This window comes from Budorcas taxicolor, chromosome 9, assembly GCF_023091745.1.
Source record: "Budorcas taxicolor isolate Tak-1 chromosome 9, Takin1.1, whole genome shotgun sequence".
Lineage (NCBI taxonomy): Eukaryota > Metazoa > Chordata > Mammalia > Artiodactyla > Bovidae > Budorcas > Budorcas taxicolor.
In genome coordinates, this window is record NC_068918.1 from 15,167,907 (window position 1) to 15,193,892 (window position 25,986).

Genomic DNA, 25,986 nt, shown 5'->3' on the forward strand with positions numbered 1-25,986 from the left:
AATAAACTGCTCAACTTGCAATTTTAAAAAATTTGCCCAAGACGACCTGGGAAAAATAATGCTTTATAGACTTTTTTCAAAACTATCTGGTTTAATATTTTTAAAAGTTAGAAAACCCATGAAGATTAAAGTACATTGTGATTCATTTAATCAAATTGTGATACATAAAAGGAACACTAGAATAAAAAGAAATCCCTACATGTGCCTGATATGTGTCTCAACTTTCATGTCCTAGAGCTTGTCTTTTTTTTCATGGCTGTAATGAAAACTATCTATGAGAAATGTTCTCATTATCCTGTGAAAACTTGAGAGCTTGAAAAGAATGGTAACCTCAATCCTTGTTTCTAAGGGAATGAGGGAAAATCAGGATGAAATACATTTCTTTTTTCAGTTAGATTACTGGTGGCACTGATTATTGTATGTCATTCCCAGCAAAATGCTTCAGAAACAACTGCCTAAACAGCTTAGATTTTACTACCCTGAATTGGCAGAAAATAAATTAGTAAGGAAGCATGATGAAGGAAAAAAAGAGATTTCAATAAGAAGACTATCATCAGGGTCTTAGAGGATAGTTTTCTATTTATTTTCAGAGATAATAGCACGCGTGGCAGGAGTAAAGTAAAATTAGCAGAGATTTAGTAACTGGAGTTTGGTACAGTATCATGAATTTTTTGTTTTACTGGACATAGCAAAAGAAATTTAACAATCTTAGATGCATTTGGAGAAGGCAATGGCACCTCACTCCAGTACTCTTGCCTGGAAAATCCCATGGACAGAGGAGCCTGGTGGGCTGCAGTCCATGGGGTCACTAAGAGTCTGACACGACTGAGCGACTTCACTTTCACTTTTCACTTTCATGCATTGGAGAAGGACATGGCAACCCACTCCAGTGTTCTTGCCTGGAGAATCCCAGGGACGGGGGAGCCTGGTGGGCTGCCGTCTATGGGGTCGCACAGAGTCGGACACAACTGAAGCGACTTAGCAGCAGCAGCAGCAGCAGCAGATGCATTTTAATAGCTCTTATGTTCAACTTCATCTGCAAACACATGCCTGCCATTTCCTGTTTGGTTTTTACTGAAAACGAATGTGAAATAAAGAGATGTCTTACAGAGATCTCTGTGATATAATGAAGATAGAAGCCTAAGGGTGATGCTTGATAAGGTTATGTTTAGTTTGGCTGGTATCTTCAGTATAACATACCCTATGGAGAAAAGGATATATATATCTATGCTGCTCATTAAGGGTCTACTGAAATAAATGGAATCACAATATTCTCTGTATCTCAGAAACTTAGGAACCTACAAATCTACTACTAAGGTTAAAAATTCCCTAATGAGTTTTTGGTTAATAATTTCTCCACTCCCACCATTTTTTCTCTTTAAATATGTGGAAAAGGAAAGGAGTTAGGTCTAAATAAAAATTCAAGAAAGTAATAGTCTTAACCCTGCAAAGCCAAAACAGAAACACAGAAGCCACCTGATATGGCCACTTTCTAACAATGAGTTAATTGAAATTAATTTGTTTCTCTCTCAAGAGCTTTTAATGAATCAATTCTTAGTGGTACTGACACAATGAGAAATATTAATGCAGAAAAGAGAACTGAGGAGGAATGAGAACTTTTTCAACTATAGGTCCAAACTAATATATAAAGGTTTCTGACATATTCTATGCTCTGTAGCAAAATAAAGATACAGTAAAAATGACAATTTCTCTACCTACTGTTAAAGAATATCATGCTCAAACCTAAGTACAAAATATCATCACTGGCACAAGAATCAGTTTGCCAAGCTCTTGCATGAATGCTATTACTAAATGACACTTGTAGTCACCCTGTGGATTAAGCAAAAACCTACTGTCTGTCTCCTCCAATCATTCCACTTACTGCACTGTATCTTATTTGCCTGTCTTCGCCACTAGATGCCAGATTTTTGGAAGGAAGCAATTCTATCTCATTGCTTTATATCAGATAAATATATTGCAGAATAAATTAGCCGAACATCTTAACAGTTATTTTCTTATGAAACTAAACTGTCAGGATGTACGATCTCTGTTTCCATGGACCAGATCCAGGTTTCGTCATGATTTCCTCAAAAAGGGAGAACCAGGTGTTCCCATCGGGGCCACTGCTTTAAGAAGCATCATTCATCACTGATTAAAGTCTGAGGGCTCTGAGGCTCAAAGAGGTAAATAACTTGCCCAAGCCTCATCATTCTTTAATGGTGGATTTCAGGCTCCGGTCCAAGTCTGTCTGTGCACGTTTCACATTCCAGCCTGTCCTGATGAAAAACACAGGGGAGCCCAGCACATTTGTTCCTCTCTTACATAATACACGGACTGCTTCTTTTAACCTGTTCCTTAGCTGATTCCCTACCCTATCGCTGGCTGCTAGCCCTTTATAAAAGAAAATGCTATAATCTTTAGATATAAAATATGACATTATTTAAAGCCTGGTACTCATTTCAGTACTGATTTCAATTACTTGGGCTAGAGAAATTTAGTACACAGTGAATCATCTTGGGGAAAAATAAGACATGAATTTAATTTAAGACAAGAATGAATGACCTATAGTAATGTACTCTAACTCTTGTAAAACATTACAACCAAACCATGGATTTTTATGACGAACACAGAAAATGCCAAGATTTGCTACCAATGTGTTAACAGTAAGCTATCAAGAAAAGAAATTTTATTTCTTATTCATAACACTAATCCCTATACAGTTTTGGTCATAAATGCTAGTCAGAAAGATAGACAAAATGCATACGAGAAAAACCTGTCTCTTCCAAATAATTTTAATTACACTAATCTTGAGGTTTCTTGCACCCTCAACAGCTAGTAAATCCACGTATAAAACAAAATCAAGTTCTCTCTTTAGTTCTGTGGAATTACAGAAACAGTTAATGTACAAATGCATATCACACAGTATTGCAGAAAATTTAAAAAATGAGTTGTCAGTGGATACAAGGCACTAAATAGAAAAGACCTACATATTTTTAGCAGACATTTGAAAATGCTTCTTTTAAAGTATCTACTTAGAATAATTTTATACTGCTTCTGGAAGACAAAGAAAACCTCTTTAATTAATTTTCTCTGTAACATTGTCTTTTGGCAGTTCTGCCATGAGCACAGGTAAATTTTTTGTTTACTAAACAAATGAAGAAGTCTTTGATTTCTAAAATCTCAGAGGAGTATCTGTACAGCCACCTAAGAGAGTCTGTTAGTCTTGATTTAACACCAAAATAAAGTAAAACCATTTATGCCAGTCACCTTGAGAGACAAATTTCAAAAGTATAATGGAAAAAACACAGATATGTAAAATGGACAGAAATCAGTTTTAAATGTTTTAAATACTAAATGTGGAATCTTAAGAGTGTTTTTTGCATTTTTAGTAATAACCAAATGCAAAAAAGTCACTCAATACAGTACTCACCCTTCACTTAAGTTCCCAGGTAAGCACAAACATACAAAGAAATAAACAGTTAACTACTATACAAGTTCAGAGGTGGTCTTAGCCAATTCAGAAAAGAAACCTGACAAGCATTAAATGATTTTAAAGGAGAGAGGAAAATTATGCTCAGTCAAAGGCAATTCAAAACAAAAGACCGTGAAGTTTTTATTTTACTACTCTAAATGTCCATAGCTAAATAGCCCAAAAATAGTTTGTAGCAGCCACAAGGGGGCAGCTTGAGATCTGAAGTTAGGCTGATGAAATTCACTCTGGGAGATGGCTTTTCACATGAATGCTGCCCTGGCAGATTTAAGCAGGGAAAAGGGTAGACCTGTGCAGGGTGTGAGGACATGAAGGGGGAGGACGGCAGATAAGCCAGCTTATCCGCCTTGCACCCATGCACATCCTGCATTGCCCGGGGAGAGGCTCTCCCTCCGGGATGTGCATATTTCCTCATCTAGACGGATCCACCAGCCAGAGGAGCAGGGACTCTGCCCAGGCTTCCTGTGTCCTTTGGTTTAAATCCTAGGTAACTCATCTGGCTTCCTAGACACCCTAATATGGTGTGGGGTAAGAGGCTGCAATTACTGGAAGTGGCCACCTTCTTTTGTGACTTACTACTCTCATGCCTTTTTAGTTGACATCAATCTACCCGCACAAGTACAATCACCCTTGGCCAACAGTGAAGTGGGGACAGATCTGGGACAACCCTGACAGAGCCCCTCAGAGATCCTGCCGGTCGTCACTCCAAACAGCTCTGCCATCACTGCCTAAGAGTCCCACGTCATTGTTTATTATTGAAAATTTAAGACATGCAGTAATTTTTATACTAACTTGTAATAGATGACAAATAACCCTTAGCTAATGAAACAACAAGCAAAAAAGTGACTTTGAGACACAACAATCTCGATTCTAGGAGAATGCCCAGAGAGAAACAAGCAGAAAGGAGATGCATTTTAAATAGCTGTATCACAGGTAAAATCCATGGTCAGCTGACAGCCCTGCAATGAGCAGTTCATGGGTTGTCTCTGCCAATTTCTACTGTCAATCTAAACAGAATCAACATACAGCTGGGAACACCAACAAAAACAGATTTCAAACTGGCTCTGTAGAGAGAGCTACACTAAGTTTTTAGATGAAGAGAATGAAGTACAAAATAGTCTCTGACCTTAGGAAACAGAAAATCCATTTAAACCACATATGAGGGTGGGGGCGGGGGGAGGAGAAGGGAAGTCATAACACAGTGCAGTGCATGATTAAGGAAGGCTTCATGAGATGGCCCTCCTGGGATGTATAAGATGCCCACACACAGAGACAAGGAGAGACAGGCATCCAAGATTAGCAGAATTACAGTCTAAGAAAGGCGCTAAAACTGAAAAGGATCAGGTCTTGTGAACAGACAAGTATGACCCCGGCTGGAGAGAACAAAAATGGAACCTGGACATTTTTGGCATGTGATTGGGAAAAATGTATATAAATCTAAGTGTCCAAACACAAAGGTTGAAAATATACTAAAAGTGTACTTCTCGCTGCTCGATTGCTACTCTGTCTAGAAACAGATATCTGAGTCAAGAGTCAGCAGCATGCCACGCCGAAGGGTCCACGTGGGGAGAGTCTAGAGTGCAGAAAGCGATGCCAGAGGGCTTTGCTTTTTCCACATTGGGGCTGGCAACAAAACAGTGTTCAAAGGCTGCTTGGGAAATCGGGCTCATTCTTACTTGTGCCCATTGACGACAGCCTCAACTTTTAGACAGAAGCAACTCTTTTTCTGAGGACTGTGAATCCCTTCTGAGGGCAAATAAATAAGTCAGCAAGTTCAGCCAACAGAGGTAAAACCTACTAACCTGCTGCATTAGCCCACAGATAGATCACCTATGTATGGGGTCATGTTATTACAAGTTAATGGGAAGGGTGGGGGGTTTTGAGGGAACTGAGAATTACAATAAAGCATACCATGAAACTGCAGTACCATGATAAATCTCACTGTATAAAGAACAACTCTAGTATTTTTCTGTCTTATTCAGAATATACAACTAATGCGTACTTGTTTCCAGGTTTCTTTCCTTCTAATGTATTTAGATGCTGTTCAAGGGTCTCCATAAGACTGCTGGGAGCCTACAATAAGAAAGTACAAATTAAATGTCTGTACTGCTTTCTTTCCAAATAACACACTGGAACATCACTGTAACTTTGTATAGTGGAGGTCAGTGTACCCCAATACATATGGGAGATAATTTCATTTCAGGTGCTTTTGGTACTTAAGTATTTAAATTTCACATAATCTCAAACAGGCCCATCTTACATATACATAACTTCACTGCATAACAAATAGTGTTACAGTGTGGTTTCAGTGTATAAATTGCATTGGATAGACTTTCTTTAAAGATATTATTTAAATGTAGTAAACAATTAAATCAAATTCACAATGTATTTCCATAAGAACACAGTGAGAAAGTAATGATATTTACATCCAAATCAAAAATATAAGTGCCCAAATACAAACGTACAGAAATATGAAAATACAGTAAAATCTCACTTATCCACACTTGACTGAAATAGTAGAGAAAGTCATTACTTTATTAAAAAAGGGAGAGTGAAAGTTGTGGGGGGGAAATATAATTTTAATAGTTGACCACAATTAAGATTTTTTATTATTGAGCTATTTATATACATAATATAGGGACTTTAGCAAATATTAATGTTTTAATAAGACTACTGCATTTTGACAAATTTGATACATATTTTCAACTTTTAGTAAGAAGTACCTGAATATTTGTTTTCATAATTTTTAGGCAATATAAAGTGATGGCATTTTACTGTATATTAAAAAGAGAAATAACAGGTTCATATAAATATTCTACCCCATCTATTCTTCAAGTATTAGAAATCTAATTTCATCTTTCTTGAAAAATCCTAACTCAAGTTAGACCTTGACAGCAGCATAGGCATTCAAAGACTATCATAACATTTATAGATAAATTAATTTTGACAACTGTTTTTTTAATTAATATAAAATTAATTTTGAAGCATTTTAACGTAACTATGGTAAATGCTGAAATAGGTCACAGAATTCAAGGCAGTTTATACAACTACATTTTACACTGTACCTATAATGACAAATGAAAATAAATTCTTTTTGAAATATTTTAATTCTGAAAGTTCAGATATTTAATATTCATTTTCATTTTACTAACATGCTCATAAGCTGTTTTAACAATAATGACTATTATATATGTAATTACATGATTATTTTAAGTGTAAATTACTAAGTGAGCCAAACATAAATTTACAAATTAGTAAGTGAATAAAAATATTAAATTGACCAAAGTGGTAAAGGTAGGGTACAAAGAGATAGCTAGCTCTCTGAACATTACATAAAAAGCTAATGTCTACAGAATAAATGACTTTCAGGGGGTATCATAAATTTTTAAAACTATAAAGTTAGAATTTTTAAATACAGTTCAGGTAAAAGTGGAGAAGGCAATGGCACCCCCCCCCACTCCAGCACTCTTGCCTGGAAAATCCCATGGATGGAGGAGCCTGGTAGGCTGCGGTCCATGGGGTTGCTAAGAGTCGGACATGACTGAGCAACTCCACTTCCACTTTTCACTTTCATGCACTGGAGAAGGAAATGGCAACCCGCTCCAGTGTTCTTGCCTGGAGAACCCCAGGGACCGCGGAGCCTGATGGGCTGCTGTCTATGGGGTCACAGAGTCGGACGCGACTGAAGCGACTCAGCAGCAGCAGCAGGTAAAAGTGGACCTAGCAAATCACAGTGAACTAAAACTAAGGGTATACTTCTAAGCTTTAAAAAAAGAATTTTCAAGAGATAAAGAAAATTTTGCTTTACAGCAAAACTATAAACTACTAAGATGTGATCACTTAAGAAACAGAATGTGTATTGTAACCTCGAAAAGAAGAAGACAAAAATGGCTTCACAATTTTTAGATGAATCCACACTTGATAACTTCAAAACTGCCATATTTTCATAATTATAATGATTATAATTGTCATAATAATGGAACCTAGGAGGCCTGGGCATAGAACTTTAAGGTCCTTTGAATATTAAATGCAATGTAAAAGAAATGTGATTCTGTGCTAAATCTGTTTTAAAAATGCTATTTATAGTTACAAAATAGAGAACATTATGTTAAATTAACAACAAATTTATAACAAAAGTAGTTATTTTTTCCTATATAAATAATTTCTTAATTATCTAAAACAAAATGTAAAATACTAGGATGATAGTTTGCAGTTTCAGTTTTTAAATTTCTTAATAATCAAAGAAAAAATTAAAAACAAAGTAGTAGTTAAAAAACCACAATAGCTGAGACAAACACAGACTGCAAAACTGACTCTGAGGTGTTACTCTGCAATACACTGCACATAAAATTGAGTTTGCAGCACTTTACCTTAGAGGTTCAAAGATGCTTTATTATTTATATCTCTTATTAGCACATTTTAAATCTAACAGAAATAAACACAAATATTTTCAGAGGGAAAGAAACTACTTTGATAATAAAATTCGTGAGTGCAGGAATGCTGGCGTTCTCAACTCCATCTATGGCACTGAGTGCATTCTGCCATGCAGCAGACAAAAATGAAAGCAGTCTCAGATTTCCAAAGGGGCAAAATTTTGAGAATGCCTCTGCTGTTGTAAAAGGAACTTCAGAATAATCAGCAGTGTCCTTAGTGGCTTATTTTAAATAATGCTGAAGTCAATAGACCAATCAGATGAAAACACCAACCCAAAGAATAAGAGGCAGCTTGTGAAAGCGAATAAACAACAGTGATATATCATGGTTACTGATTCAGTGGTACAGTCTTTAAAAGGAGACTTTTCTTTACCAGTAGTTTTCAGATTAGCCAGAATTCCTGACATCAAAACCTAAGATGTTATTCATAAATGGAGATATATTAAATTTGGAACATGCATGCACACACACCAAACAGGAAACAATATTTTGAAAATCCCTTTCTTGGAAAAAATTCATAGCTGATTTTGAAAGGAACCATCCATTTACAAGTCAAATGCTTAAGCATCATTAAAACCAAATGAAAAAAAAAAGTAACGAAAAGAACATTCTAATTTTTGATCATTAGCTCTAAGAAACCATTGGAAAGGGCTGAGGAGGAAATATTTCAGTTCTGATATCACATTCACTTCTTATCCAGTACTGTACTTTTGAGTATTTAAAAATATTTTTCTTCAACATTTATACATCATTTAAAATGCTGTTATGATGATATTACATGCACAACTTAAGAAGGGCTACAGATGCCACACTGGTATTTATTGTCCATTTTCTAAGTTAAAAGATATCCATTCAATTCCTCTGTGTCATCTTGCTGCGAAAGGAATTCTAATCCTTTCTCAGTTAGCAACAGCCTTTTCCCACTGCCAGTCAACAGGGAGCCCTTCTGGTCCCCATCTCCTCTTTAATCCTCTTACTTGGTGGGTATTTTTGTTCATTGCCATGGCTAGATTCAGAAGTCATGGCTGCCACAGAGCAGAATCTAATCTTAGACTTCACACAGGTTGGCATTGCTGACCCACTTCCAGACTAGCCCTGGTCTACCCCTGTCTGAAGGACTAACCCTAGAAGAGCTCACCTTTCAGCTTGGATCAGACCAGACTGTCACAGTGGGTCTAAACCCCCCATCCAACGATGAGCCTCCAGTAAGGCCTATGGGGACTTCTAAATAAAAATCAGGGCGTGTGTTTAGTTTTGCTGCTCATGATCCCAACAAAATCCACAACTAGGTTACTTGTGAGAAATGAAGTAGAGGATTTTTTTTAATAAGGAGGTAATTTTAAAATAAACGTTAATATTGAAGTTTATGTGACTTTTAAGGTCATAACAAAAGCAGAGGAAAGCGCGTTACCAGTGTCTAATGAATCTCTGCATCAGAACAGCTTTCTATTAATACCAGATCCAGAGCAAGATTTATCTTCTTTAAGGATGAGGGCAGGGCTCTGTTCCTCAAATTATGACAATACAGACATCATTAAATAAAATATTACATCTCTAGATTGGACAGATTATATAAATTATAATGAATATTACATATCATTAAAATTAAACCCAAGTTTGTAAATCTTCTTTTAATAATTTTCTAATTTAAAAAACAAAAATTTAAATATTCTTCTAAACCTTTGTCTCCCTTCAGACTCTGCCCAAACTAAATGAGACAATTAAGGACCTATTTTCTTCTTACCTGCCAGCCTATTAAACAATGTATCTAGTTTTACTTCTGTTCCATGGCGAGAACAGTCTATGTAGTTGAAATAAAGATGATTCAACATTTCTAACAGCTAATCTTTGAGTTAAACATCCACCTTTTTGGGGGGGGGGGTTAACATATAATTTATGTAGGTTAGTTTTAAAAACTACCATGAAAATGTATATAAATTAAATAATGTTAAATGAAAGCACACTGATTTTTTTGCTTTTTATTATAGTGGTACAAAATTCATAAATCTTTATCTAATAAAGATATTTTTAATAGTATTTTATGCACACTCAATCTTTAACCATAACCAACATGATACCAATATTTTATTTAGGTATGTAACTGATTAAAGAACACGATCTTCTCATAGTAGCAAAAATACTTTATGTTATTGGAAGTATAAAATACTTCCATAATAGAGTATAAGATACTCTAATAGAAGGTGTTATCTCCCAAATTTTATTGTTTTTAACTTTATGGTTTGGCTGTACCACACAGCATGTGGGATCTTAGTTCCCCAACCTGGGATCAAACCCATGTCCCCTGCAGTGGTAGTGTGACGTCTTAACCACTGGACTGTCAGGGAAGTTTGCTATTGCCCAGCTTTTAAATAAAAAAACACAATGCCCTCATGTTCTGAATTTTTTTTTGTTTTATTTATAAAGAATCCTTGGTATTTAATTGATATTTTAATACTGTAAATACAGAGATCGTTACTTTGGGTTTCTCTGATTTTTAACAAAAATTTAAGGCTAACATTATTTAAATATGGAGATACTTTAAGGGATAATAATAATAACTTTTTTTTTTAATTTACAAAGACAGGAAACTCATATCTTCATTACTGGTATATATGATGACAGTTCTATACTGTCTCCTGTCATCTGTCTTGAGTTAAAGAACATGTTTGGGACCGAAATTTACTATGACAAGCTGAGAAGCTGATTCAACAAAAACAGTTCCAGCCAATTAGGAGAAAGGTCCTACAATAACTCTGTGCATGTGTGAATGGTCTCAGTTATACATCAGAGAAGCTGTACACTGTACTCTCTTGACAGATAAAAGGATTCATAAGGAAGCACTACTATTGCTTTTGCTTTCTAGAAAGTCTCCAGAAAATCACTATCTGCCACTACTACTTTTTTTAAAAAAAGGTTATTTTGTATATAGACATTCCTCCCATTCATAGGGGAGAAAAGAATTAGTGTAGTAGAACTATGACATCAGTGTTCTCTTCATTCGTGCCCCCTTCTCCATCCCTGGGACACGTTGAAAACTAGAAGCAGAACAGTTCAAATGTTCTGATTACATGCCTACGAATGTCATGTTTCATGGATAAAGCACCTTTTACATTATTTAAAGCTTCCTTTTGGTTCAAATTTAAAAATGAAAAAATGAGCTTAATAAGTATTCAGTTGCCTTTTAAAAAGTAATTTTATAAGAGTAGGAAAATCTTCACATCTCTAGAAATATATCAATAGCTAGAAAAAATAAGCAAGTTAGAATGACTTCCAAGAAAGGTGGTTGGCCTACATTCAAAATGCATCAAATGCTTACAAGACTCTGCCCTCAGTAAGACCATTTATGGTAAACTATGGATTAATAATTTCATGCATACTAAGTTTTTCACTTAGACAATCACTCACCTGAGTGAGGTCAGGAATGTCACCTTTATCAATGCCAACTTGCTGTGGATTAAAAAAAAAAGTTACCTAATGCGATTTTAAAAATTAATTTCTTAGATCACCTAGAGAATTAGTTAAAAGCACAGCTCAATCTTGCTAAAAAATAGTTGTCATTATGTACATTAATCTCAGTCTGAATATGTGCTTTTTGTATAGTTTTCCAGTCAACAAAAAAGCAATGATTTTGGCAACAGAGTTAGAAATAACAAATGAACAGAATTTTGCTGAATCCCAAAAAAAGAACTTAAGAAACTGAATTGTAAAAACTTTCCTCCATGGTTAATGGCAACTAGAAGGAAGCTGCTTCAAAAAATGAGGAAACTCTGTATATTAATATGGATATGGCTGTAAGATACAATGTCAAATGAAAAGTATAATCCCAGTGTATATGGTATACTGTTATTGTATAGTAATGTGGGAAATGATTATGTATTTATATATTTTGAAGCAACTTGCTTATCTTATAATTTATTTAACAAGTCACTTATTAATGAACATTTAAGTTGCTTCCCATCTCTTGCCATTGCAAGCAATGCTGCACACATCATTTTGCACCTGTGTGGATACATCTGTAGGGCACATTTGTAGAAGTAGAATTACTAGATAAAAGCACATGTGAATTTTTAATCTTGGTAGCTAGGGGAAGGAAGAGAAGGGAGGGAGGGATAGAAAAAGAAAGAGCTAGTAAGAATGCAAATATGGGAACAGGCTCACTTTTTTAATCAATGAAGAGGGTATACAGGGGTCTGCTATATAACTCTACCGATAAACTCTTTTTATAGGTTTGAAAATTACTGAAAATAAAAAGTTGGGATAAAATACAAACCATAACTTTAATTCTCTTAAGCTGTATAAGTGAGGAAATTGAGGCTTACAGAAAAACGTATGTCTCTGAGAATTAAAGTGCTTTGTTAAGCTGATGGAAATGTAGAAGCACACACAGGAAGTGTAAGTGTCAGGCTTCTGCAAAGACAGTATGTCAAACTGGAGAGTGGAAAATGCACATGAGTGACATAAACGAGCTAACTTCTTCCTTTGGCCTTCTCTGTATCTCCAAAAAGGTTTCTCAACCTTGGCGGTATCGACATTTTGGGATGGTAATTCTTTGTTGGGAGCTGTCTGTGTCATCCTTAAACTCACATTCTTTCAAACTATGGAATTATAAATTAAGGCAACTTCACACTGCTGTGTATCAATACCTCTCGAGATGATCTATTAAAATACTAATATGAATGAAGTCAGCATGTTTGAAATTAAAGCATTATGTGTGTGTATTAGATGCTCACTCGTGTCCGGCTCTTTGTGACCCCCATGAACTGTAACCCACCAGGTTCCTCTGTCCACGGAATTCTCCAGGCAAGAATACTAGAGTGGGTAGCCGTTCCCTTCTCCAGAGGATCTTCCCAACCCAGGGATTGAAGCTGGGTCATCCACATTGCAGGCAGATTTGTTACCGTTTGTGCCACCAGGGAAACTAAAAGCTTTACAGATTCTTAATAATGGAATCATGTAGGTAAAAGGTGATGTGATTCTATTAAGTGGGTAACTCTGTTAAAGACACAGTTTAGGAATTCTTCCTTTACTTGCTATTTTTACTGCCCTGAACACTTAACTAGGGGGATATAGCTGAAGTGTGACTGTATTACAGAAATCTCATCACTTTCTGTCTGTAAGTATTCTGGGAGACATAACTCCTACGAATTGGTATTTACCTTGGAATCACAAACTAAGAATAACTTTGTTCTATAAAAGCGAAATGAGTTTAGCAGACATGCCTATTACCTGTTAAATAACCATTTTACAAAGTTTCAGCTGTCTGCTTTAGAAGCTTCAGCATAAGAATTCAAAACATGGCAAGTTTTCTGTACTTCAAGCAATTCCTCTGCAAAATTTGGATACGGGCATAGGAACTATGGACATTTCTTTTAATATGACAGACAATTTAATGTTAACATTTGCCAAACAGCCTATAATAAAGTCATATTTCATAAACAACATTGTGGAAGTCTCGTACACATCCTTCAGACAAATGGTGTTAACTGCAGGGCAGCTGACCGGGCGGAAGTCCATGCATATGTACCCACACAATCACTTTTTGCAGAAAGAGAAGGGCTGTACGTTTGTTGAAAATTCTCTGTATTTAACATTCATAACCAAACCACTAAACACTGGTATTCAGTTAGTGTTTAAATTATGGACAATGTAATTTAAATATGAAAGAGAACACAGCCCCTTGCAATTAATATTTATTCTACTAAAAACAGCTTTGTCAATTAGTATCCATTCTGGGCTTCCTTGATGGCTCAGATGGTAAAGAATCTGCCTGCAACGCAGGAGCTGCAGGAGACTTAGGTTCGATACATGGGTCAGGAAGATACCTGGAGAAGGGCATGCAACCCATTCCAGTATTTTTGCCCAGGAAATCCCATAGACAGAGGAGCTTAGTGGGCTACAGTGCATGAGACTGCAGAGTTGGGCATGACTGAGCAACTCACTTTCACTATTTTTCCATCCAATCTACAAAAAGTCTTAGTCATAAAGTTTGAATAAAACAAAAATACTTAAAACTCTCAAAATGACATCTAATTTCTGTATATGTCCTCAGCAGCTTAAAATGGGTCTGAGATAACATGAGGTTATCAAGCGACACAAAATAAAAGTTTACATGTAAGAATGGAATGAATTGATAATAAGTATCCCTTTTCTCATGAAGACCTTGATCTCAGCCTTTTCATGTTTAGAGAAACATATACCTCAAACTGTAACATGTCCAATGCTTTATTTTTCTGATATACACAATATCAGATGATAACACTGGGAAGAATGTGTACCAGGAATTAATTGAACTGTGAAATAACCTTCTGCCTTGGGTGCTTAGGTATATTTTCACAGAAAGAAAGTAGGCAAATTTTACTAGATTATACTGATAATTATGGTTAAATCATGGGAAAATCATATCAAATACAAAAAATTTGTGTAGCAGCAAAAGTTTCAAGAAGTTCTATTTTTCTTAAAGGTCACCAACTTCAATAAACCCATGGAAATACACATGAATGCTTTAAAGCATTAACTTATACAGCTAATCTTTACCTTTTGTTTTCCATATTATATAATTTTTTTAAAAAAATTCTGATTATAAACTGAACGGGTCTAAGCTCAAGAGATAGCATTCTGTAAGATTATTCTGATCTTGGAATTTGAATGTGACAATTATCATTCCTATGAATAAATGAAATTTGAAAAATAACACAGACTAGAGTACTTTTGAAATTACATGTCTAAAACTCCTATTCTTGTATTATAGCCTGAAAATGGTGAAAACAGCAAAAACATGGCATAAATGTCCCACATCCACACCATTTTATTCTTTGCTGATGAGCTTCAGAACCCCTCTCACAAAGTTGAGGGGTTAGCAATCAGTTAGCTGACATGCCAGGGAACCCATAATTCATCCTGACAAAGGACTGTAGTAAATTTGTCATAATCTCCAATATCAGTACAAGTCAATCATTGGATTTTGTAAGAGAAAACACCAGTTAACCGATAACCCCAGGAAGAGGACTGTATAGCTACACAGTTACTGTGATTACTTATAAAGAGACATCCTTAAGAAACAATTTATAAACTTTATAAACTTAATTATACTTTGTTTCCTTTTTTTCTTGTGTTTAAATCATTTTGACAAAATAATAAAGTAAAGAAAAGTATTGCATTATTATAATAAAATAATAAAGTAAGAAAGTTCACGGTTTGTCATTTATATACTGAGAACAATGGACAGACTTTTTAAGGACTTTTTTCTAGGGTTCAATACAAAGGAATAACTCTCTTACAGTCAAGAATAGTCATAGGGTGGGACGGAGGAATGAACCACCTTGCAAAGCTGTGAGTGAGCTGAGCATCCATGAAACTTTTATTTGGACATAGAATGATCTGACTGAAATGCAGAAGTATAGAGCACAGATCTGGGTGAGAACCTGGATGAGATGACTTCTGCCCCTAAACACTGCGACTCTGTGGCAGAATGTCTTTCCAGATTATGAATTCTATTGTTTACTCCAGATATATGAGTTAATATTACTTACCTCTGCAACTTTTAGAAATTCAGACACGCGTGTCATCCTAGTTAGAAATCGCTTGTAGATTTCCAGAGCATCTTTACATTGTCCTTTCTTCATTTCAAAAAACTTTTCTAGAAGAGGCAGATAAGCATTTCAAAAAGAGTACTATATTCAATCTTCTTCCAAGCTTACACTGATACTATTACTTACAACTTTAATGTCTGAATGAAAACAACTGGCACTAAAACACATGCTAAGTATGAAAACACCTAAACAAGGGAGGTTTCAGTCGCTCAAGAAAGGTATTACGTTCTACAGTGTCTCGCGTGAAACAATTTAAATAATGAAAATACAGTTAAAGTAGAAGAATATATTCATTGCAACGACAGGTTTACTTCATGATCCATATACCCTAGTACTCAGTTTCGGAAAATTACCCCAAATTCTTGCTGATAACAATCTCAAAAGTTATGACTGTATCCTACAGCATCCTTATTTTCTTACTAGTTCATTATAAAGAAATAATCTATTTATTATAAAGTAATCATCTATAAATGTCCCTGAATAAAGAATTCTTTAAATTGTCTACACTCCATATAAATAACATTTGCTCTTACTGGTCATCAACTAATTCTTTCAAACATTATTCTTTTAGTTATAAATCAGTGGAGTTCCATATTTTCTAGTCTATAATCATATACTCTTTCACAATCTTTAACTTTCTAGAGAGAATTACAGAATCCTTTTGCTGCTCTCTTCTGCCTCCCAAGGCTAGAATTCAGCCATGAATAATAATTACCGTATGAGACTGTATCTTCTCCATACATGTTTTGAAGAAAACTAGTCTGTTAACAGTGGTTTCCCTAGCCAATCAGTCCTCCATTCATTCAGGGAAAAATTATCGTCATTGCAGATAGAAACACAGTCAGCCAATATAGCTCCCGGGCAACCTTAGATTGTAACTGATGGCTCAGTATCTTCATCATTTTATATTTGCATATGGTTAAATGTATGCTATTTTTATGCTTTCTCACATCTGAAAGTTCTAGATTTCATTCAGCATGTTATTTTACTACCTCAAAATTATTTTTAATTTTCTTAGGTTGAATAATATATAATTACACAAAGAACTAATTATCAAGGGTAGCTACTCATTACCTTCTGTTGAAAGTCTTTTGGTAATTTTACTTTTTAACATGGATCTCCCCTGTAGGGCATTCAAGAGAAGCAAAAAGACCAAGAAAACAAACACGTACTATTTTCTACTTGTTAAGATTTGAGAGGAAAGTGGCTCTTTTAAAAAATGACCAAATTTTAGGATACCTTCTTTTTAAAAAAAAAAAAAAATTTATTTATTTTAATTGGTACCTTCTTTAACCACCCTACCCTGTGTTCTAAACTAGAGACAGAATTATGGAGGTGCTATACAGGAACAAATCTTTCCAGTCTAAACCTTTGAAAATTAGGACTTATTCTGTAAAACACTTTTTTCTTTTAAAACAGCCTTCCCATAAACAATTTCTTCTAAGTGTCTAACTTAATTTTTTTTAACTATAATCTGAGTTTATGTCTTTGAATCAGATCTTCAGCGATAACACAAAAAGAAAAATCAAGCTGAATAATCCCAGCTTCCTCTTAGAACCAATGCACCAAAATTTTAAGCAATTTTTGTCTCCTTCGTACACTTTTTAAATTGTTTATATTGTATTATTGTCTTTTATTTTTCTTGGTAATTTAGGATTAAGGAACAAAAGAGATTCAATGATGATGGTTTTACGTTATAATCTCATAAATGTTTCTGAAACAGTGGTAATGACACAGAAAGGCAACAGGTACTGATCAGTGCAAAGCTGAAGTCCTCTTATCCCTTTAGAAACCAGAGAAATTACTTTTAACAGAGGGGATGGGCCTAGAAATGTGTTTTTCTTTCATATTGAAGGTAACACGTAGATTTTCAGTATTTGAAATGATCAAATACTGACATTTACAACATGAATCTTTACAAAGTGCTAATAAAGTCCTTTGTCATATTAGTACTGACTTTCACAGAATAACCGTCCTAGGAAAAGGACCAGATGAAAAGGTATCTCACTCCAGTGAAACAAACCGAGACTTTGCATGTGGACTCTTACTAACGACCATTAGTCAGTAGGGGAAGCATCTTCTTCTTCATAGGCCAGAGCGATAAAATGCTTGCAAATATCCGCCCCACTATAGATTCCAACTTTAGATAACAGAGAATTGGTCATGAAGTCCTTGACTGAGTTCAGTTCAGTCACTCAGTCATGTGCCACTCTTTGCAACCCCATGAATCGCAGCACGCCAGGCCACCCTGTCCATCACCATCTGCCAGAGTTCACTCAGACTCACGTCCATCGAGTCAGTGATGCCATCCAGCCATCTCATCCTCGGTCATCCCCTTCTCCTCCTGGCCCCAATCCCTCCCAGCATCAAAGTCTTTTCCAATGAGTCAACTCTTCGCATGAGGTGGCCAAAGTACTGGAGCTTCAGCTTTAGCATCATTCCTTCCAAAGAAATCCCAGGGTTGATCTCCTTCAGAATGGACTGGTTGGATCTCCTTGCAGTCCAAGGGACCCTCAGGAGTCTTCTCCAACACCACAGTTCAAACACATCAATTCTTCGGTGCTCAGCCTTCTTCACAGTCCAACTCTCACATCCATACATGACTACTGGAAAAACCATAGCCTTGACTAGACAGACCTTAGTCGGCAAAGTAATGTCTCTGCTTTTGAATATGCTATCTAGGTTGGTCATAACTTTTCTTCCAAGGAGTAAGCGTCTTTTAATTTCATGGCTGCAGTCACCATCTGCAGTGATTTGGGAGCCCCTCAAAATAAAGTCTGACACTGTTTCTACTGTTTCCCCATCTATTTCCCATGAAGTGATGGGACCAGATGCCATGATCTTCGTTTTCTGAATGGTGAGCTTTCAGCCAACTTTTTCACTCTCCTCTTTCACTTTCATCAAGAGGCTTTTTAGTTCCTCTTCACTTTCTGCCATAAGGGTGGTGTCATCTGCATATCTGAGGTTATTAATATTTCTCCCGCCAATCTTGATTCCAGCTTGTGTTTCTTCCAGTCCAATGTTTCTCATGATGTACTCTGCATAGAAGTTAAATAAGCAGGGTGACAATATACAGCCTTGATGTACTCCTTTTCCTATTTGGAACCAGTCTGTTGTTCCATGTCCAGTTCTAACTGTTGCTTCCTGACCTGCATACAGATTTCTCAAGAGGCAGGTCAGGTGGTCTGGAATGAAGCAGGGCAAAGAATAATAGAGTTTTGCCAAGAAAATGCACTGGTCATAGCAAACACCCTCTTCCAACAACACAAGAGAAGACTCTACACATGGACATCACCAGATGGTCAACACCAAAATCAGATTGATTATATTCTTTGCAGCCAAAGATGGAGAAGCTCTATACAGTCAACAAAAACAAGACAGGGAGCTGACTGTGGCTCAGATCGTGAACACCTTATTACCAAATTCAGACTCAAATTGAAGAAAGTAGGGAAAACCACTAGACCATTCAGGTATGACCTAAATCAAATCCCTTATGATTATACAGTGGAAGTGAGAAATAGATTTAAGGGTCTAGATCTGATAGATAGAGTGCCTGATGAACTATGGAATGAGATTTGTGACATTGTACAGGAGACAGGGATCAAGACCATCCCCATGGAAAAGAAATGCAAAAAAGCAAAATGGCTGTCTGGGGAGGCCTTACAAATAGCTGTGAAAAGAAGAGAGGTGAAAAGCAAAGGAGAAAACAAAAGATATAAGCATCTGAATGCAGAGTTCCAGAGAATAGCAAGAAGAGATAAGAAAGGCTTCCTCAGCGATCAATGCAAAGAAATAGAGGAAAACAACAGGATGGGAAAGACTAGAGATCTCTTCAAGAAAATTAGAGATACCAAGGGAACATTTCATGCAAAGATGGGCTCGATAAAGGACAGAAATGGTCTGGACCTAACAAAAGCAGAAGATATTAAGAGGTGGCAAGAATACACGGAAGAACTGTACAAAAAAGATCTTCACGACCCAGATAATCATGATGATGTGATCACTAATCTAGAGCCAGACATCTTGGAATGTGAAGTCAAGTGGGTCTTAGGAAGCATCACTACAAACAAAGCTACTGGAGGTGATGGAATTCCAGTTGAGCTGTTTCAAATCCTGTAAGATGATGCTGTGAAAGTGCTGCACTCAATATGCTAGCAAGTTTGGAAAACTCAGCAGTGGCCACAGGACTGGAAAAGGTCAGTTTTCATTCCAATCCCAAAGAAAGGCAATGGAAAAGAATGCTCAAACTACCGCACAATTGCACTCATCTCACATGCTAGTGAAGTAATGCTCAAAATTCTCCAAGCCAGGCTTCAGCAACACGTGAACCGTGAACTCCCTGATGTTCAAGCTGGTTTTAGAAAAGGCAGAGGAACCAGAGATCAAATTGCCAACATCTGCTGGATCATGGGAAAAGCAAGAGAGTTCCAGAAAAACATCTATTTCTGCTTTATTGACTATGCCAAAGCCTTTGACTGTGTGGATCACAATAAACTGTGGAAAATTCTGAAAGAGATGGGAATACCAGACCACCTAACCTTGACTGAAACGAACCTATAATATAGAGTTAATTCCCAACACCATTTAGTAAACAAACACAAACAGACCTGTCTGAAAACACTCAGGATACTGAGTGTAGTTTTATCTCCTAGAGTGTTACTTTTACAAGACCCAGTTGACAACAATGATGAACAAAGACCATTCAATGCCAGAGTGTACAACTACCACTTTTGAGAACTCAGGTCTCTAATTTTAAAAGGTACAACTCTTCTTCTTTTCTGCTCCTAATCACAGCCAAGAGATCTTCTTTTTCTAATTAAATAAAAATACTTATTGAAGTGTTATTATTTTAAGGAGAAAATGTATGTTTAGTACAATCTTTCCAAAAAGTCAACATAAAGCTCAGTGGCATTGAAGGAAGGAACTGTTCAAGACAAAAATAGAATAGAATCATGTGACTTAATACCTTTAATCGCTAAATCAATCATAAAGGCATTAAATCAAATGTTCCTGAAACAGAAGCGGGGATCAAACGGGGGTACCCTGGGGAGAGAGGATGAGAATGAATCATTTCTGACTGGCATGGATTTTAGTAAATGGGCAACTCAAAGAGAGTTTCAAACTGTGGTTTCAGGTTTAGAAGACTAATTATTATAACTAATTATAATTATTAGAAACAGAAACAAGGAGGTTAACAAGGACAAATTTAAGAGCTGTTTCAGAGACTGCCAAGTTTTAGGTAAGAACATAGTGTCTGGGACTTCCCTGGTGGTCTAGTGGTTAAGAATCTGCCTTGCAACGCAGAGGACATGGGTTCAATCCCTGGTCAGGGAACTAAGATCCCCTATGCCACAGCACAACTAAGCCCACATGCCATAATTACTGAGTTCATGCACCACAACTACTGAGCTCGTGTGCCACAACCAGAGAATCTGTGCACCGCAGTGAAATCCTGTGTGCCACAACAAAGACCCGACTGAGCCAAATTTTTTTAAATTCCATAAAAAAGAACACGGTATTTAAATTTAAATGTCAACAAATCGGTAGACATGCAAAACTGAAGCTCAGGAGGAAGGGAAGAACTGAAAGAACAGATGTGAGACTCATCATAATGGAGATAAAAGTTTTCCAGTGAAGAGCATACAGAAAAAGCCAAATAGTACATGGCTGAAAATGAACTTCAGCAAAAGCTCACATTTATGAGCCATAAAGAAGAGTAGGAAGGTCAGTCAGCAAAAGCGGTTGGCAAAAATCTTACTTGGCTTGCTGACAAACTCCCCCACCTGAAATAAAAGTGATGTGGCTTTGAACGGCAAGCCACAGGTGGGAATTTTTCCCCACAAAAGGCAAAACTTCCCAGGGACCTGTATTCGACAGTCTCTGGTGCACCCGAGTCCAGTCTTTTCCTATCCTCGTGAGAAGCCAGGATGGCAGATTCAGCTCTGTACATTAGACAGACTTTGGGGCGATCTGGAAGGGGAAACTGAGGCAGCAGCAGGCTTCCTGTACCGGTCCAGCTTCCTCTTACAGCAAGTGATGAGCTCCTGGGAGGGCAGACATCTTCCTCAGCACTCCACTGCTACCCTCCAGCTTCCTGGGCTTTGAGGGTAACGGTCGCAGTCAAAGCCACTGGCTCTGACTCCCTAAGTCCCTGGATTATATCGTCCTGAGTCGCTTTTCCAGCTTTCCAGTTTGCAAGGCAGCCAAGGCGGTTTCAGCACACCTTAAAGGAGTGCCTCAGAAGCACCAGCTTCCCCAGGGCACAGGAACTTACTACCTCAGAAGCATCTCCCGAGGCCGAGCCCAGAACCAGTTCCTGCAGGCTTCCAGCAATTACATGAGGACCCAACCCCTTGTTTGGAATCCTCTTCTATTTAGAATACACAGAGTGGTTTCTGTTTCTGGCATAGACACAATATTCCACGCTGAACTGGCTTTAAAAATCAGACCCTCAAAAATAAAGGGGGGGGGGGGGGGAGTCTGGGATCAGATATGCAACCTGACTGAATTTGAAGGCAGAGATGACCGCCTGCAACTAGAGGAGAAATGGATTCATGGAATCTGTGCTGCAGAGGAGCAAAATAATTACTTAAATTATGGCCTGTGGTTTTCTGAAATGAGCACCTTAGAATGAAGCTTATCAGAACAAGCAGCGGCTGGGAGAGAACCATGAAGAGAATGAGGCAGATGGAACGGTGGGGAGGGCGCCTGCTTCTGACTCCACCCAAGAGCTTAAAAAGGAAAATGACAACACAGGATTTAAAATGATTGGCTCAAGGCTCCAGTCAGACTATGGTACTCCATGCTGCCCTGCAATAATCTTATCCTTGCAGTCACAGGGCTGTCATCGCTAAAGTCAGAGTCTAATCTTGTGAGTTGTTGAATTATAACATGTGTGGCGAAATTAAATTTCTAGCCGCAGCGTGGTCTCCTCTGTGAACATTAGGGCTCTTATTGAGAGAGAAAAGTACTTGGCAGATTCAAACCAAAATGAGCTACCTTTGCTGGAAAAAGCTTTTCCTTCTCAGTCTGAAGATGTTGGTCCTGCCTTGCTTGGAGATTCTATAATCACCCCACCTTCCACGTGCGTGCTAAGGCATTTTAGTCGTGTCCAACTCTTTGTGACCCTATGGACTGTAGCCCACCAGGCTCCTCTGTCCATGGGATTCTCCAGGCAATAATACTGAAGTGGGTTGCCATTTCCTCCTCCAGAGAATCTTCCCAACCCAGGGATCAAACCTGCATCTGTCTTCCGCACTGGCAGTCGAGTTCTTTACCACCAGTGCCACCTGGGAAACCCACCTGCCACAGGGAAATAAAAATCCTCCTTATGCCCCATCCCTCTACTTCTTACTCTTTTCCCCTCGCCAACTGCTCCAGTTCGGAGAATGAGATGTAGAACCCAGCAATCCAGCCTGCCCTCGGGAGACAAGTACAAAGTCTGCCTCAAGAGGAAAAAACCATATATACTAAAAGCAGTGCAAGACTGCCCACGATCATGTTGGCAGTAGGGCTGCCAGATAAGATACACGACCTTGAGTTAAATTTAAATTGTAAAAAAAAAAAAAATTTAACGTAAGTAGCTCCCAGATATTCTAGGGGACTTACTTATAATCAAAAACTCACTCATGCTGATCTGAAAGCAAACTGAACTAGATGTCTTGTATTCTTTTTCCTCCTGAATTGGACAATCCTAATTGATGTAAGTCTAGGGAAACCAAACAAATTCTAAAGGTTCTGAACAGGAAAGAAGGACCACTACGTTCTCTTTTGTGTTGTCACTGATAACTCATCAGTCTGAGTCAACAGGCCAAAAATTACTGATTCAAAATACTGGCCTGAGCATCTGTGAGTAGCTCTAACACAGTGGTTCCTGAATGGAAGTCTCAGAGATCAGTGGTAACGGTACCTTTCAAGCCCTTCCTGCTGCTGCGGCTAAGTCGCGTCAGTCGTGTCCGACTCTGTGTGACCCCACAGACCCCACAGACCCCACAGAGAAGCCCTGGGATTCTCCAGGCAAGAGGTGGGTTGCCATTTCCTTCTCCAATTCACGGAAGTGAAAAGTGAAAGTGAAGTCACTCAGTCATGTCCGAATCTTAGCAACCCCAGGGACTGCAGCCTACTAGGCTCCTCCATCCATGGGATTTTCCAGGCAAGAGTATTGGAGTGGGGTGCCATTGCCTTCTCCAGATCTACTGAATTACAAACTCTGGGTTAATGTCCACAATCTCAATTTTAATAAGCCCTCCAGATATTCTTGAGTCAAAGCCTTGAAAGATAGCCCAAAGTATCTATTCCTACTCTATGGCAAAGGGACATTTACCAGAGTGACTACACACATGGGAAAGGGGCATACCCAGTTTTCAGGGACACAGACTCTAAGCCGATGCTATTCTCTAGGGATCCCAAAAATGTTGCTATTATTTTCTACCCATCTGAGTGAAGGCTTTCTGGGGATTAGGAGATTTAAGAAATTATAATCAGTGGATGCACAAAACATTGGTTATTTCCCCAGTTTTCTGAATATGTAGATGGAATAGAAATCCTCTGAATCCAGCAGAATCCTCACACTGGCTTCCTGATCTCTGCAAACATACAGCGTAGCAATTCCATCATATTCCCAGTTAAACTTTCATATCTGGCTTGTGCAAAAGGTAAGTGGATTTTAGAGATGAGCCACAGGTTACTGGAAACTTGATCAGGTGATGACTCTTACTTGCAGACATCCAGATGTGTTGTCCTTTCCAGCATAAAATCAGCACAGTTTCTGACATGGGATAAGCATCCAACAAACTAACAAGTTCTTTTGTACCTAGTCCAGTAAGCAGAGCCCATTAGAAGTAGCTTGCTTTCATCTGGCAAGGATGCTAGTATATGCTCACTGTCTTATTTTAAGTATATTAATCTCTCTGGCTGTCCTAATGTCAATGGATACTATTTGATGATATCAGGCTGACTGTAGCTGGTGGGCAAGAATTTCATATATGGTAGGTGCCTTAATAAGTCACATGCAGGTCAAAGGGAAGGAGAGAGAGTCTATGAAAGCCCAGGGATCTGCAGTTTCTGCAGGTCCAAAGGTCCCCTCCACAGGAAAAACACACTGCTTCACCTTGCACTTCCTATAACGAAAATGCAGGTGTTTTGCTGAGTTTTTCTCAGTTTTGAGGTAATACACACAACACGTGTATGTGCCGCTCTAAACAGAGCATCCGGTATGGTGTCACATGGAAGCAGGGCCCAGATCAAGGATGACTCTGCAACTGCCCCAACCTGGAGCACCATGGGGCTTTAGATCCTGCAGATGGAAAGGCACCCGGAGTGTCTGCAGCAGATCCAAATGCTGCCGGATGGCTCTGGCACACACCAGTAGGAAAATACAGTAGACACTTTCAGCGCTTTGAAGCAGGGCCATATCTTTCTTAGACAGTAACTAATCTCCTTCGGAAAAACTGCCCCTGGCTTGCTTCTAGAGACTGAGGGTTCTGACCTCAGAGAACATCGAGTGATCGTAAGACCAAGCAATATCTAATACACCAAACCATAAAGCTGAACAAGTGCGAGAATATGATCCATCACCAAATGGAGGTGGCAATATAAGAGATCAGCCTGGAGTAGCTCCTGAACAGGCAGGTAAGGTTGTATGAACAGGTGGCTCAACTCCCACAGCACCTATGTCTTCTGGATAACTGTTTCTCCCCATCCAATGATGCCTATTGTTGCTGGGGGGTTTTCTATGACCAGTTGACAGAAAAGAGAATTCAAGCTTGACTTAGAGATGTTTTCTCAAACTGGCACCAGCTGGAAGAGGTCTGCTGAATCATTACATCCCAGGAAGGGGTGACTTGTCAGTAGAAAGAAATCTCTTATTGTCGGCCAATCGTCAAGCAGTATCTCTATCTCATTTTCACTTTATGTGGAAGGAAAGATGGTGAGACGTGTGGAATTACTTCAAAATACGAGCATGTCATGGGTGGCTTCAGAGGTGTTTGTCAGCACAGTGGAAGTTATTAATCATTATGAGTCTTAATCCAAGAGGCAAAGCCCAAAATCTGTTCCTGCAGTCAATCCAAAATTTTCTAAGCACCAAAACCCCTGTATGGAATCCCTTTCTGCTGAAAATACCTAGAGTGCTTTCCATTCCCTGCACTTAACCTTGACATAAGAACACTCACAGAACTGAGTCATGACTGAGTCATGTCTTCAGATTTTTTTATGAAGTCTGTGGTATCTAAATCTCTGCGTATCTAAATCTCTTCTGATACAGTCTCTCTTCATAGACACCATAGAGTAATTCTACCTACCAAGTAAATTAATCACTCCATCGTTGTAACAAGCAAAAAGTTTGATAAGGTCTTTGAAAAGAAGCATAAATGCAGCATTTATGACACCATTTGTTAGTTCATTTGGATGCACCTAGAAAAAAACGAAAATTTCATCTGTTAACTGCCAAGTCATCAAATGACAATTTTTCTCA

General features: G+C 37.8%; 1 protein-coding gene across 1 annotated transcript in view; it reads right to left on the reverse strand.

Moving 5' to 3' along the window:
• Positions 1-25,986, reverse strand: part of SNAP91 (synaptosome associated protein 91) — a 166,466-nt gene that overhangs the window by 74,585 nt on the left and 65,895 nt on the right. Inside the window, exons 7-11 of the mRNA XM_052645916.1 lie at positions 25,814-25,925; positions 15,453-15,559; positions 11,329-11,370; positions 5,493-5,563; positions 3,431-3,436 (exon numbers count right to left, since the gene is read on the reverse strand). Coding sequence (XP_052501876.1) covers positions 3,431-3,436; positions 5,493-5,563; positions 11,329-11,370; positions 15,453-15,559; positions 25,814-25,925 — 338 coding nt within the window. The remainder of the gene's footprint in view (positions 1-3,430; positions 3,437-5,492; positions 5,564-11,328; positions 11,371-15,452; positions 15,560-25,813; positions 25,926-25,986) is intronic.